This window comes from Parus major, chromosome 1A (assembly GCF_001522545.3).
Source record: "Parus major isolate Abel chromosome 1A, Parus_major1.1, whole genome shotgun sequence".
In the NCBI taxonomy this organism is placed as follows: domain Eukaryota; kingdom Metazoa; phylum Chordata; class Aves; order Passeriformes; family Paridae; genus Parus; species Parus major.
The window spans coordinates 52,359,811-52,373,313 of NC_031773.1; the positions used below are offsets into that span (position 1 = coordinate 52,359,811).

General features: G+C 45.0%; 1 protein-coding gene across 2 annotated transcripts in view; it reads right to left on the minus strand.

Annotated features, from left to right (window-relative positions):
- The window catches only part of CHST11 (carbohydrate sulfotransferase 11), a 154,191-nt gene extending 141,594 nt beyond the window's left edge, over positions 1-12,597 (minus strand). The window contains exon 1 of one of the 2 annotated variants that reach the window (XM_015629241.2): positions 12,406-12,597. In XM_015629241.2, coding sequence (XP_015484727.1) covers positions 12,406-12,508 — 103 coding nt within the window. In that variant the 5' untranslated portion in view covers positions 12,509-12,597. Of the gene's footprint in view, positions 1-12,390 lie in introns of both variants that reach the window. The other variant, XM_015629240.2, reaches the window with a different exon arrangement.
- Between the last annotated feature and the right edge of the window lie 906 nt (positions 12,598-13,503).

The following is a 13,503-nucleotide window of genomic DNA, read 5'->3' on the forward strand; positions in this document are numbered from 1 at the left end:
TTAGATCTGAGACCTTTCTGAGAAAACACATTAATGAAATGCTGCACCAAGATTTTCTTTTTCAAGGCATGAACACCAACAATGTCCCACAGGCACCACAGAAAGTGTGGAGGTCTAAAAGGGAAAGATCTGGGAGAGCATCAGCCAGCAGCCACAGCCCCTTACAGATACAGCTGATGTTACCTTCCTATTCTGACTTTAAATCTGCAATAAGAGAAGAATGAGCGAAGTACAGGGACAACATACTTTACAGAGAGGCAATAATTGAATTTACAGCTATGTAAAATGTTGGTGAGTGAATAAAAACCCAGGATGCATCATGCACATCAGCCTTGATCAACATGTCTTTGCTGACAATAGAAAGGATACAGTTTCATTGTTTGTGCTTTTTTCTTTTCTTCCTTATTTTAGTAAACTTAGATTTGCTGGAAAAACCTCTAGCAGATCTGCACACAGAGGTAAAAGAAAATGAAAAGGGAAGAGGCAGGCCTTTTTTTACCTATATTGATCCAGTAAACCTTTTACTGGCAAAAGTTGTCCAAGCACAACACTATCTAGAGTAAGTCAGACTTGCTATTCCAGAAAACAGGCTTCTAAGCACAGGTGTCGCCTCCACCTCAAGTCTGGCCTCATGGAGGCAACACTTTGCTTTCAACACAGGAACACAGCTTTCATAAGGAGCTCTCAAAGTTTCATGTATCTGCACCAGGAGCATTTTCCTGTCAGGAGCACTCCCAAGGACTCAAGAGTGTCCACAACAGCCATCCTCACGAGCAGAGAGCACACCTGGAGCAGGCTGCAGGGGTGTTCCTTGTGCAGAGTGCTGGGAACTGGGTTGTGCCTCATACCTAGTTTGCACTATGGTCTATTCCAAACCTATAGGGGATTGCAAACCTCAGATCATACAAGCTCAAGAAATCCATCCTACCCTTCCAGTTTTATTCCTGAATGTGTCACTAGCCTGGTGGGAAACCATTAAACAAATCCCAGCACACATACCTTTCCTGACCATGCCTCAGTGTCCCCAGCTATAGAGTTAAAAAGAAAGCATGGACCTACTTTGTGGACAATTTTGAAGCCTTCTGATTAAAATAAGTATTACTGCCCCAGAAGTAGATTTGGACCCAAATTCTCGAAGATTTCCAGAAATGCTGCTCCTAACTTGCTCCCAGTGAAAGCTTTCAACTGCAACAGACAGCAGGAATGCACAGACTCACCATTAACCAATATACAACACACATGGCTTGACATTCAGTAGTGTTTCCAGGGTGAAAAAGGCTGAAAAAGTACACCAGGCATAAACCATTCTGGCAAGCTAAGAGTGGCTGAGGTACAATCTGATGACAAGGGATCCCCTCACAGCTGGAACGGGAAAATGAAATAAATCTCTTGGTCACATCCCAATGAATGCAGACACAAGCGAAAGGTCTGAAGAATAAATAAAAAAAATAATAATAATAAAAAAAAGCCCCTAAAATGAAGGGGGAAAAAGCCTCTGTAAAGACTGGCAGTCAGAAAAAAAACCCAGCTAGTTTGGACATACAAGAATTATGGCCTGTTTCCCTTGGTTCCCAGGCACACTGGGGGCAATGGGATGCATTTCTAGCTGCACAAAGAGTTCTCACAGTACTGTGTTACCACACTGGGTATAGCATTCTGGAGATGGATGAGGTTGTAAGGCACTGACATTATACTGATGTATGGACTTCATGCATTACTAATCATTCAGACACAAATGCCCCGAGAATATTTTTGTTTTGCATCCTCTGCCAATATTCTCCTCTCTCTACTCTGGAAGTTTTTAAGAAAAAGTGTTTAGGAAACAGGCACAGAATGGGGAAAGACTCAACAGCAACATTGGCTCTGGGGAGGAGAGAAAGAAAAAAGGAAACAAATAACAAACCACCCAAAAACCACAAGCTGGCTCAAGACAGCCAAATATGAAGACAATTTTAATTAAACCACGTCTGTCTTATATCATCTATTTCAGTTAATTTAGTATCTCAAACGAGTTTTATCTCAAAATAGTTAATAGCTCTAGAAGCCCAAACATTTTCCCAGTTTGTTCTTTAATGTAATTACGTTTTTGCTGCCGCACCAGAAATATTAATAGCCTTTTCTGCATGAGACAGAGAAGCTCTACAGCAGGACAAGAAACTTTCGATCCTATTGATGATCTGCATGCTGATGGTTACATACAGCTTATCTGCCAACATAATTTCTACTGAAGCTATTGAAAATAGGCAGCACCCCTCTCAATACTTCAAGCATGCATCTCTATAGGAAAAAAACCCTCACATTCTCTTGACTGTAGAAAGGACAAATAAGTCCTTATTTGACAAGCAAAATGCTTGTCAAAAAGCAGACAAGCAGAGTTATTGTTCTACTGTATATTGCTCTGTAGGAAGACAAAGAGGGACTGCTCTTCATTACAGTACCTTTGATCCAGAATTGAGCTAACCTAGTCAATGGAACTGACCCAGATTTACAGGGGAGAGACAGTTCAGGGCTCCAATCCAAGCCTGCAATCCTATATTTCTACCTCCAAGGGGAATGTATGCCCTTTGTGCCATCCAAAATCCTCTGTTCTAACACAGCAGACCTGACCTAGTACTCACTAACACCAACTGAAAAGCAACCACGGTCTCCTCCAGGCCATCATGCAGACCTCGTGCCATCAACCCACCAGGAAATTCAAACCACTCAGTGAACTCCTTCCAGGAAAGGGAAAAAAAATAAAGTAAAATTTTATGGCTTGCCCAAAATAATCCCCCAAACCCAACAGCCTAGTAGGGAGCCATGTTCACCCTATCTGAGCTTCCCTAACCTTGCCACAAAGAACAAGCAAGACTGATTTGGGAAGAGAAGGAATGCGGAGAAGCAGAAATTAGATGTCACAGTCCACAGGATTGCCAGTGCCACGGTGGCAGGAACGCTGCACAATGTCCAGCTGACTGGTCCTGTAACAATTAATAAAACCAGCAAGTGGGACACAGCAATGCCTGGGACTGCACATGTCCACAGTCACCCTTGCAGTCCATCACTCTCTGGTGTATTGCTCCAATGATTAGTAATTACTTCAACTTCATAATTACATGCACACATGCACATGCTTAATTCTAAAGATAAAACGCTTATCACCATCTGGAAACTCAAATGTATTTTAGAAGTTAATCAAGACCAAAATACATAATCAAGTCAGGCCTATCAGTTTTGTATTTATGACCCCAACTGACACATTTTATTAATCAGCAAGTGTTTAAAAAGTGTTAAGGACCTCCTCCTCAGTAACTATAAATTCTCTGCTACCACTTTCAACACAGGCTGTAAAAATACAGATTACTAGAAGGACACATTCAGCTCCTGGTACCCACCAGCGTGGGTGCAGAATGTGCTATTCCGTGTCAGGTCACTTCAGATAATACAGACATTTTTGTTCTGCCTGCATACCAATCAGCTTTAATGCACTATAATGCAAATAGTCTTTAAAAGGATTTTAACTACCTAAAGCTCTTTGTTTTAAGACAAAGTACTACAGTAAAGATCATCCATGAGATCCAATTACAGTCACCTTATTAATTATATTTCTACCTTGCCAAATTCAAAAATCCCTATCAGCTATCCAGTTTAGTTTTTGATTCCTTTATACAACCATTTATCAGCCAAAAAAGCATGAAAATTACTAGCTACAATGTCATTTATCGAATTAATTCAGAAGGCATTACTCTAAGGGTCCTTTTAACCATTGACAAAATGTATCTTGAATGTCCATGTCTTAAAAATGAATAAAAGGAGGAGAAAAAAAAAGAATCCCACAGTTCTCTGCTTTTTGCAGACTACAATGTGTTCGAGAAGTGGATTGAAACCCAACAAAGCCTTTTATTCCTGGTGGATTTTATATGTGGAGACTCTGCAATTAAAATCTATGTCTCCTACCACTCAGCCAAATAACACAAAAAGACACAATCTTTTGATATTAAGATGACTAAGGAGGGCATCTTTTAGCCTGAGACAATGCTCAAAGCAGCAGCAGATTGAGCACAGCTGAGGATGAGATCCTGCTCTTTTACCTCCTGGAGAAGAGAGAGAAAAGGGGGTCTGATCCTGCAAAACCACACATCGATCACTTCACTCACATCCTTGAAACCAAGGCTGCCTCTCCCCGCCAAACGAAGAGCAGACAGCATTTACAGGATGTGAGCATTTCGCACCTGTTTTTGCAGGGTGCAGTCCACCTACCTCCATGACATGTGCTGGATAGAGTTACCATCTCCCAGACCCCCGGAATCACAGTGCTGTGAGAAATTCTGCTCAATTGCATTGTTTGTATTTTCCATTTCCCCCAGCACCTTCTTTTACGTTTTTTCATACGAGTGTGAAGCCATCGCAGCAGTGATTGATAGTAATGGAGCAAAGTCATCCCTCAGTGTCTACAGCCTGGCACAAAAAAGATGAAGGCTACCTTGAAGAGGCACTCTTACTGTTTAAGCTGATACTCTGACAAACTATAAAAAACCTTGCTCTTCTACAACCTACAAAGAATTAGTAAAATCATTCCTCTCTCAACCTGGATGTTTTCAAACCTGTAAGTTGAGAAAGAGTAGCAAAAATAAGAAACCACACTTACTACTCATTTATTCAATTGGTAAAATAACAAAGGCACCTATGTAAAGCCCTTGGCATTTCTGGGATTTCTTTTAATAACAAATAATTTCATACTCTACAGCAGCCTTGTTAGGAGAAAAAGGTTTACACTTCAGAAATCACTGCATTTGGATTACCTGGGCCACCAATTACAGATTTTGTAGGGGGTGGGAAGATGGATGAGTGCATGTGCACGTTCACACACATTTGTGGGCACTGCCTTTGCCTTTTTCCAGTCAGCATCTTCTATGTGCTCATACTCAGCCTTTTTAATGCAAGGATTCAAATTTGTCAGGAAAAAGACATGAAATACTAAGTTTCCAAATCTAGCCTCAGTGTCAGTCAATATGTTCTAATGAACATTTTCCTTCAAATGTTTCAGTGGTAGCAATCTAATTTTATTTCTTTTTAATAGCATCCTCTTCTGATGCTTGTAACTTAAATGTTAATGCCTCATTCAGGACCTCATCTCTAATGTGTAAAATTAATATGGCCAAAAGGAAAGCTGTCATCTGCTTTCATCGCCAACACTGGGCACAGTGTAAAAAGCAACCCTAAAAAAAAGCATTACTATTTTAAAATAACTTTAAAAATCCTGGATATCTAAATGTTAAATGCATAAGGCAGTGAAATTTCTTTATACAAGGAAGCCTCCCTTGATTCCCACGGACACAAAGCTTCATTGATGCAAAACAACAAATGCTTGTGCTGCACCTACTTATACCGTGCTGTTATCCAAAGTCCTGTTAGCATATCACAGAAAAGAGAGTCCTGTCATCCACTGTGGCTCTCTGAGGCTTGCTGCCATGGAGCTTTTCAATCTCTGAGTTCCTAGAGTGGAACCAGTAAAACACACCAGCTCCCACAGACATGCCTGCAGCTCCCATGTTCTATCTGAGGGGTTCCCCACCAGCCTGCCAGGATTGCACACCAGAGAAAGGGCAGAGCAGAGGATGCACACTGCCATGGAATAGCCAGCACCCTCATTCCTTTTTGCCTTATGGATCAGTGCTCCCAATCTGTGCACAGGTTGCTCTCCATTAGGTAATTCCTAGTGATGCTATAGGTGTTGTGAGTGCCCCAGAGGACAGTGGGGAGGGAGCTGAAATTTAACATGGGCCATTCATATGGAAACCTACAATTTCAGTTTCACAGAAGGGAATGGATCCATTCCAGGCAATTCCCCCAACTCTTTATGAAGGAGCACGTGGAGAGGGCAAGAAAACAAACCACATTCATTGACCAGCATTAAATGAAAAGTGGAAGATGATAGTGTTACACGAGAGAAGCGACCCAGAGTCCAAGTGCGTATGTGGTAAAATTTTGATTTATCCGTGAAACCTTAGTTTCAGGTGCCAAACAATGACATGAAAGGGGGAACATGCTGAATCCTCTGCTGATTACATTCACAAAATTGAAATCCAAGAAAATCCCTGTGTCTGGAGGCATTAACTAGAGATAATTAGAAACTGAATTATTTCACTGGTTTGCAGTAGTCTCTTGTGGTCTCACCTTCTAGTTAAGAGCACGAGGCTTGTGCCAGAAACTCCACTTTGTCACACACAAGCATTCTGCCCATAACAAAAGGATGCTATCTATAACCTGGGTACTGAAACACAAATAATGAGGAATTAACTGAACTCAGTCAGAATTGCGACTGTAAGGACAAATACCTCATCCACAACAATCCTACATGAATGGGCTACAGGGAACAGGAACATCCAACAAAACACGAACATGCTTTGAAATGTTATCCTCCTAAGACAGTAGGTGCCTGGTGAAGCTAAGTAACTCACCACAGACATCTCTTGGTCTTTATCCTGGACACACCAGGTCTACACAAGTACATAATTCCAAAACTCAATTTCATTCCTTTAATTTGATGGGGAAAACTCCTTCTCTTTTCATTGATTTCAACTGGACCCTTCATCCATGCATCTTACACTTCATTTTATGTATGCTGACACTTCAACAAGTCACACACAGAATTCAAACGTTCCCTTTGAACAGCACAAACAATCAGAAAGAAAAACCATCAGATTAAAATCATTGTTTCCCCCGTCCTGGTCCTTAACTCCCTCAGAATCAACTTAGAGTTGATACATAATACATATGCATCAGCCCAAAAGGCTTGAGAGGAAAAAACTCTCTAGTGCTAGGATGACATTCACACAAGGGCAACTGCAGCAGCTTTGTCAGGCAGGATTTGATATAGTATATCTGGCAACAGAGTCAAACAAAATACAGTTGTGCTGGCTTTGGGAAAAGTAACATGAATCTAATTTCTTCCCATTGTCTGAACCACTTTTAGAGTTAATTACATGGTACAGTATAAGATGAACTACCTGCCTCTTCTGAAAAGTAATAGAAACCACTTTAGAATTCAGAAAGATATTCATATTTCTGAATACAAAATAAAAATTAGTTCCACCCAATCAATTGTATAAATTTGTTAATAAAAAGCACTGGGAATTTTGGCTTTATATGCTATTTTGCTAAGTTCAAAACAACGTTTCCATGCATGCTGACTTTACCTCTGAAAAAGTCACTTAAGCTAAGTCATGACACTTTACATCTGTGAATAGAGTGTCAGTGCTCTGAAAGTTAGCCTATACTTTCCCAATATTGATACCCAGTAATGAAAAAAAATAAAAGCTTATAGAAACCTAAATGGTAGAAAATGTAATGGTGGACTAATAAATACCCTGGTAAGTTAAAATGTAATAGACATGACCACAACATAATTACACAGGTAATTTTTGTGCTTGAACATATTCAGAGGCAGATTTTTATTTTTTCAGTTCAGCAAGCAGTTGTTGCAAAAACCTACACTCATTTTCACTGCAACAGAAAAAGCTGCTCTTCTAATAAGATTAATATTCACAAAGCAGGAAGATTTTCACAAGATACAAAGAGCAGTTTAATTCTAAACTTAAAGCAGGTCCCAGACTATCAGTCCCTTTGAGAAGGGTGACCAGAGTAGGTCTGCTCACACTGAGGACAATTCCATAGAAATCCATGAAAAGCTTTTATAGGGACACCAACAAATACATACTGCACACGGCAGGGTTTCTGGGGGATGCATGTCATTGCATGCAATTAAATGAGGGCCAGTTTCTTGTGGCTGTCAAATGAACTCCATCTCTCTGTATCCCAAACAGAATAATTCAAAACCAGTATACAGGGTCCATCAAAGGAATGCCACACACCCAACTGCCTTGCAGATCTCATTCTTCTTTGTAAGCAAGGGAGAAAGCAAGGATCAATTGCAATATGGGAGACTGCCACATTGATTTTCAAACAGAATCTGCCATCAAAACCAATGGTGAGCTTGTCTTCAGACATAAGGAAAAAAATCTCCTGTGGTCTGAGTTGAGCAAAGGTAGACATCAGCTCTCAGTCACAGCGTGCTGCATATGTAACTGAGATGATCCTGGACGTGAGGCAAATCTGACCTAACCTTTGAGATGCAACCTTTGTTAACATCCAGAGGAGAGCAGTACAAGTCTAAAACAGGAGATGGAAAATGGAGGGGGAAAAAAAAAAAAAAGAATGCAAGTAGGAGGGGTGGGAAAGGAATCAGGTTTAGAGTAAGTTAGTTTCATAAACCTGTCTGAGGTAAGATAAAGATAGTATTAATTATCCTGCCTCTGCGAGGAATTTTACACCTTGAGGGATCCTAACACACCATCAGTGTGCCCCCCCAGCCTGGCAGAGCAGCTCCTGCCTCCACTGGGTGACTCACAGTCCCCTGCTTGCTGCAGCTGGGAAGCCTACAGAACAAAGCAAACACATCTGTGGAAGTGTAGGCAGGCTAAAGACTAGTGAGCAAACTGATTTCACTGGAAATGCAGCAGATAAAACTATGATGGGCTGTCACATAAAACCCCAAGACTGACCTATTTCACGCAAACAGAAGTTCCAGGAGCATGGAGCAATAATCAGCTTGCACTCAGTTATCTAGATAGCACATGGCAGGAGAGTGAAGGGGAAAAATATTTTGAGCAAAAGAGACAGGGAAAATCAGCTATATATTGCTGTATCTCCAGCTAGCAAACACTGCAGCATATTTTTCTTCAGAAAAGTCCAGACAGGCAATGGGAAAGTACACTGAAATCCCCATTACCACTTCCCTCAAGAGCTAACATAGCCCCAGATAAGCTAAAACAGCTTATTGTCTCCAAAGTTTTCTTTACAGTGGTCCTGAGCACTGGAAGGCTGGACAATATACCTTCCCTCAACAACTGGTTGGGGAACCTAACTTGGGAGGGTGGGTTCCCAGCTCTTAGGCAACCTCTGACAAAACTCAGACAATGCAAAGGTGCAATAACCAAACCACATTTACAGCTGGCTTCCCAACAGAGAATGGGTACACAGCCAAAAAGAGAAAAAAGAGTAAAAAACAGCTGATTTCCTTCCAATATGAATGTGTTTGTACTTGATACAGCACAAGGGATACATCATACTCTCTTGCAAAGATAAGGCTAAACTCATCTTCCCAGCTTCAGGCATTGGGTGTGTTTGTATTGTTTGGGTTTTTCTCTTGTATGTTTTTAAAAAAGGCTACTGTTAACTATGTAATTTTTTTTATTTTCTTATTTTTTTATCCCAAAGGGTGAAAAAAAAAAAGAAAAAAAGAAGCTATCAGTAGAAATTTGTGTCTCACACTTCTAACAAGAGTTTCATATTCAGATCTCCTAAAATGGAAAACCCTCTCTAACAGATAAAGATTTATCTTAACCCAGGGGGGTTGGACTCATCATCTGATGGCCTTCTAGCATTTTTCACCTTTACTTTCATCTGAAACTGATGAGAAAGCTTTGTAAGCAGCCTCCTGAAACTCACCGAGAACTCTGGCGCTCAAGAAACATATACTAAGGTCCTCATTGAGGACTTATCTGAAAACCTTATTTTCTCTCCAAAAGGCTTGGGTGGGAATTTTTCATCTAATTCTGATTGCTAAGTGCCTCTGCTAGAGAGCATGGTAAGCTACCATGGCAAGCCAGAGACAAGAGACAGCTCCCTCCTGCAGCCATCCAAAGACATGCTTCAGTGGAGACCAGCGAGAATTCTGAACACCCTCCAACAACAAAAAGGACATTATCCAAGATTTTGAAAGCTCTTAATACCTCCAGTCCTGACACACACTCTGGCCAGGATCCGGCTGAATTCTGACAATCAGAAAGAGTTACGAGCCCATCTTACAAAAAAGACTTAATTCCTAAAAATGACCCACTACCCAATGTATATCATATTGACAGATCTCCCACCTCCCTCTCTCCTGACCCTTCAAGAATTCTACATTCATCTATCACTTGCACTACCAGGATGGTAACACGCACAATGGTATAACAGATACCTGGGAGAGCAGCTGTCTGAGCCTCACAAAGCGTATGGAACCCAAATGGGGACACTCAGTGCAGGACTAGAGCAGGGCTGGAGAGCTTCCCAGCAGTTTCCACTATGGAAACAGCCCATTAAAAAAAATAAAAAAATCAGAATCAGTTATGATCAAAAAGGCACAATAAAGGTTGGGATCTATTTACTTCCAGATCTACTCCACTCACACTAACAACCTAAATATGTGTCACACAGAAAATGGGTGCACATTAACCTCCGGGTGATTTCACAGCATCGCATTCTCTCCTCGGAGTTTATGCTAAATCCTTTGAACTGTACTAAAATCTCAGCCTATTTATAGCCTCACAATGCAATGAATATAAAACCATAATCTCCAACAGTTAACTATAGAGCATATTGAGAATTCTTAAAAGAAGATTTTTCTACATTCAAAAATTCACAGAAGAATATTCAGCGTAATCTCTCACCTACTGCATGCTAAGTTTGTGTTCCAGCAATATAATTCATCTGAAACAAAGGGAAATAATAAGTCTTGGCCAAATTTTCTGAATATGTATGCAAAGCATATTATCTGTGGAACTCCACCAATTAAAATATCACACTTTATTAAATCGGTGAAGATATGTTACAACCCATAATCCTGCATGGTGCCTTAAAGACAAGAAATAAAGTCTTCTCCAGGTCTGGTAAGGACTGAGCAGTCCTTGTAAAACTAGTAAGCATGGGGCAGACATAGCAGGAAAGAGAATAAATATGCTAATTTTTACAAGAAGTTGGCAGGCATTAACACAGATGGGCACCATACAAGAACACATTCATCAAGCAAATTATACCAACTCTGGAGGAGCAGGCAGCTGATAGAAAAAAACCAAACAGGATTTGGCTTCACCACAGAATCTAATGATTCCTAATTCTATCAATGCACCAAGACTCAACCATTTGATGAAAAACTCTCAAGAAACTTTAAGGAAAAAACACTTCTCATAGACTCATTTAGGTTGGAAAAGACCTCTGAGTCCAACCACTAACCCAGCACTGCCAAGTCCACCACTAAACTACGTCTCTAAGTGCCACACAGACATATGGCAACTATGGTAGCAACAAACAGGGAAAGAAAGAGTCAATTTGAATAGATCCTTTTTCTTTTTACTAGACTGCAATTCCCTTATCAGCTACAGCTATATGCCTGTAGCCAGGACGCTTGAGAGCTGGCAGTAGACAATAACAGGTATGGCTGGGAAGACTTGCCTGCTGAGGAGTGTGGCCAGTCTGCCAGCTACAGCTGTTGGCCACAGCTGTATCACTCCCTCTTACCAGCCTTCCTCCTCTGCTCAGCATCAGATCACTCCAGAAAGATACTGCAAGTGCAATTCCCACATCTTTTCTCAGGCAGAAAGGGGAAAAAGTAAGACAGCCAGATCAAAGTGATTTTTTAATTTATTTTTTTTTTTGCCACGTTGGACAAATTTCACCAAGCTTCACAAAACATCCATGAGGGGTCTGTGCACACAGCTGACACCACATGGAGTTTCCACAGCCCAATCCCACCTTTGTGTCAATCAGGAGCTGATCTACGTGGGACTTCTTTGGGAGCCAGCATCTGCTGCCCCCGGTACAGCTCCATCCCTAGGATGAGGGAAACCGAAAAGCCGAAGTCGGATTAGGTAGGTACCCGGGAGCGTGGACCCGAGGTGATCCCCGCAGCCCTGCACGGCGCTCCGCAGCCCGTGTCCCTGCCCGTGCCCAGCCAGAGGCTCCACCCGGAGCTCCCCGGCCGCCCGAACACGGCGGGACCGGGCAGCAGCGCGGCGGGCAGGGATGGCCGGGGCCGGGCAGCCGCCCCCGCCGCTCCGGACAACTCGGGCGAGCCGGCGCGGAGCTGCCTTTGCTGCCCTTGCTCGGCCGCGGTGTCCCTGACGCTTCCGAAAACGAAAAGCTGGGAAGACGAAGGCCCGCGACCCCTGACGGCAGAGGGGACCTGGGGTCCCGCTCGCAGCCGGGGTGACCCGCGGGGACCGGGCAGCTCCCGGCGCCGCTCAGCCACGACGCGCTATTCAGGCGCTATCGTCTCCCGTCCCCCTTCACCAAACCCACGATATAAAGCGGAAAAGAAAAAAAATCTTAAACAAGCCAACTTTCCTCCCTCCCGCGCGAAGTTTCCTGCGGGGGGCGAGGCGACCTTCCCGTGGCCGCCGCGGGCGCTGCGCCCGCCGCCGCCGAGCCCCGCGCCTGCCGCAGCGGCGCCGGGAGCCGAGAGCCGGGGCCGGCGGCAGCCAGCGAGGGCTCCCGAGGCGCCCGCCACCTGCGCCGGTGGGGAGCGGGGCGGGCGCTGCCCTCCGCGGACCCGGTGGTGCCGGTGATGCCGGTGCGGTTGCGATGCCCTACCTGGGTGCAACATACTTTGGAAATAGAAGATGACGAGGATGAAGGAGCCCACGGAAGTGACCAGGACCATCCTGCACACCCGGTTCATCCTCATTACTTCCAGCACCGCCGGCTTCATGGCGTTGTCCGGCGGCGCAGAGAGGGCGGCGGAGCGCGCAGGGCTGGCGCTGGGAGCCGCTCCGCGCCCGCCCCGCGCCGAGGAGCCGCCGCCGGAGGATGCCCGGGCGCCCGCGCCCCGCGCCGGGGGGCGTTAATGCCGCGCTGGGCGTGACCACGCCGCGCGCCAGGCGGAGGGGCGCTCTGCGCGCGCGGGGGGGAGGCGGGCCAGGCGGGGAGCCGGGGCGGAGCGCGCCCCCCCCCTCGCCAAGGGCAGAGATGGTCCCGCCCGGCGGCGGCGGCAGGCGGGGACGAGCCGGGCGGCCCCGAGGGGCTTCGGGGCCGCGCCCCTGCCCCTCAGAGCCCCGGGGGCGTCCGGCGGCCGCCGTCCGAGCAGTCCCGCTGCCCGTGAACTTGACCACCTTTGGGTCCAGCAGCCGCCGGCGGGCAGGAGCATCCGCCCCTGCTTGGCTCTGCCCGCGCTCCGTTTGTGGAGAGGAATTCTCTCCCACTCAGTGGTGCCTGTCGCTGCCCTAACCCTAAATGCCTCCCTGCAGGTCTCCCCTGGCTCCGCAGGTCATTTTACAGCCGGTCCTTGCCGCCGTGTTGTGCCGGTGTCGCGCTGTCCCGGCCGGGAGCTGTTCATTTTATCAGCGGTGCAAACACCAACTTCAGGCGCACGGAACCATCCCCAGGGCAAACAGTGCCACCTGGCCTGACAGAAATGAAAGGGGCTTCTTCTGTTTTCAAACCCGAGACTTTTAAGTTCTCTGAATTGACTAACAGTGCTCATTTGTCAGTGGAATCGAAAGGTCCTTGCCCCGCGGTCGGTCCGCCGAAGGTGGATCTACCTTTTGGTAGTCGGGAGCAGCAGCAGGCGATGAGCTACGAGCCCGTACGTGGCAGGAATGCAGAGGAGCTGCGAGCTACAGAACAAAAGGCCTCTGCCGTGCCCGAGCGTGCACCGCGTTTGGGACAGCTGCGGCTGCTGGGGCTCAGCTGAGTCCCGAGCCAGGT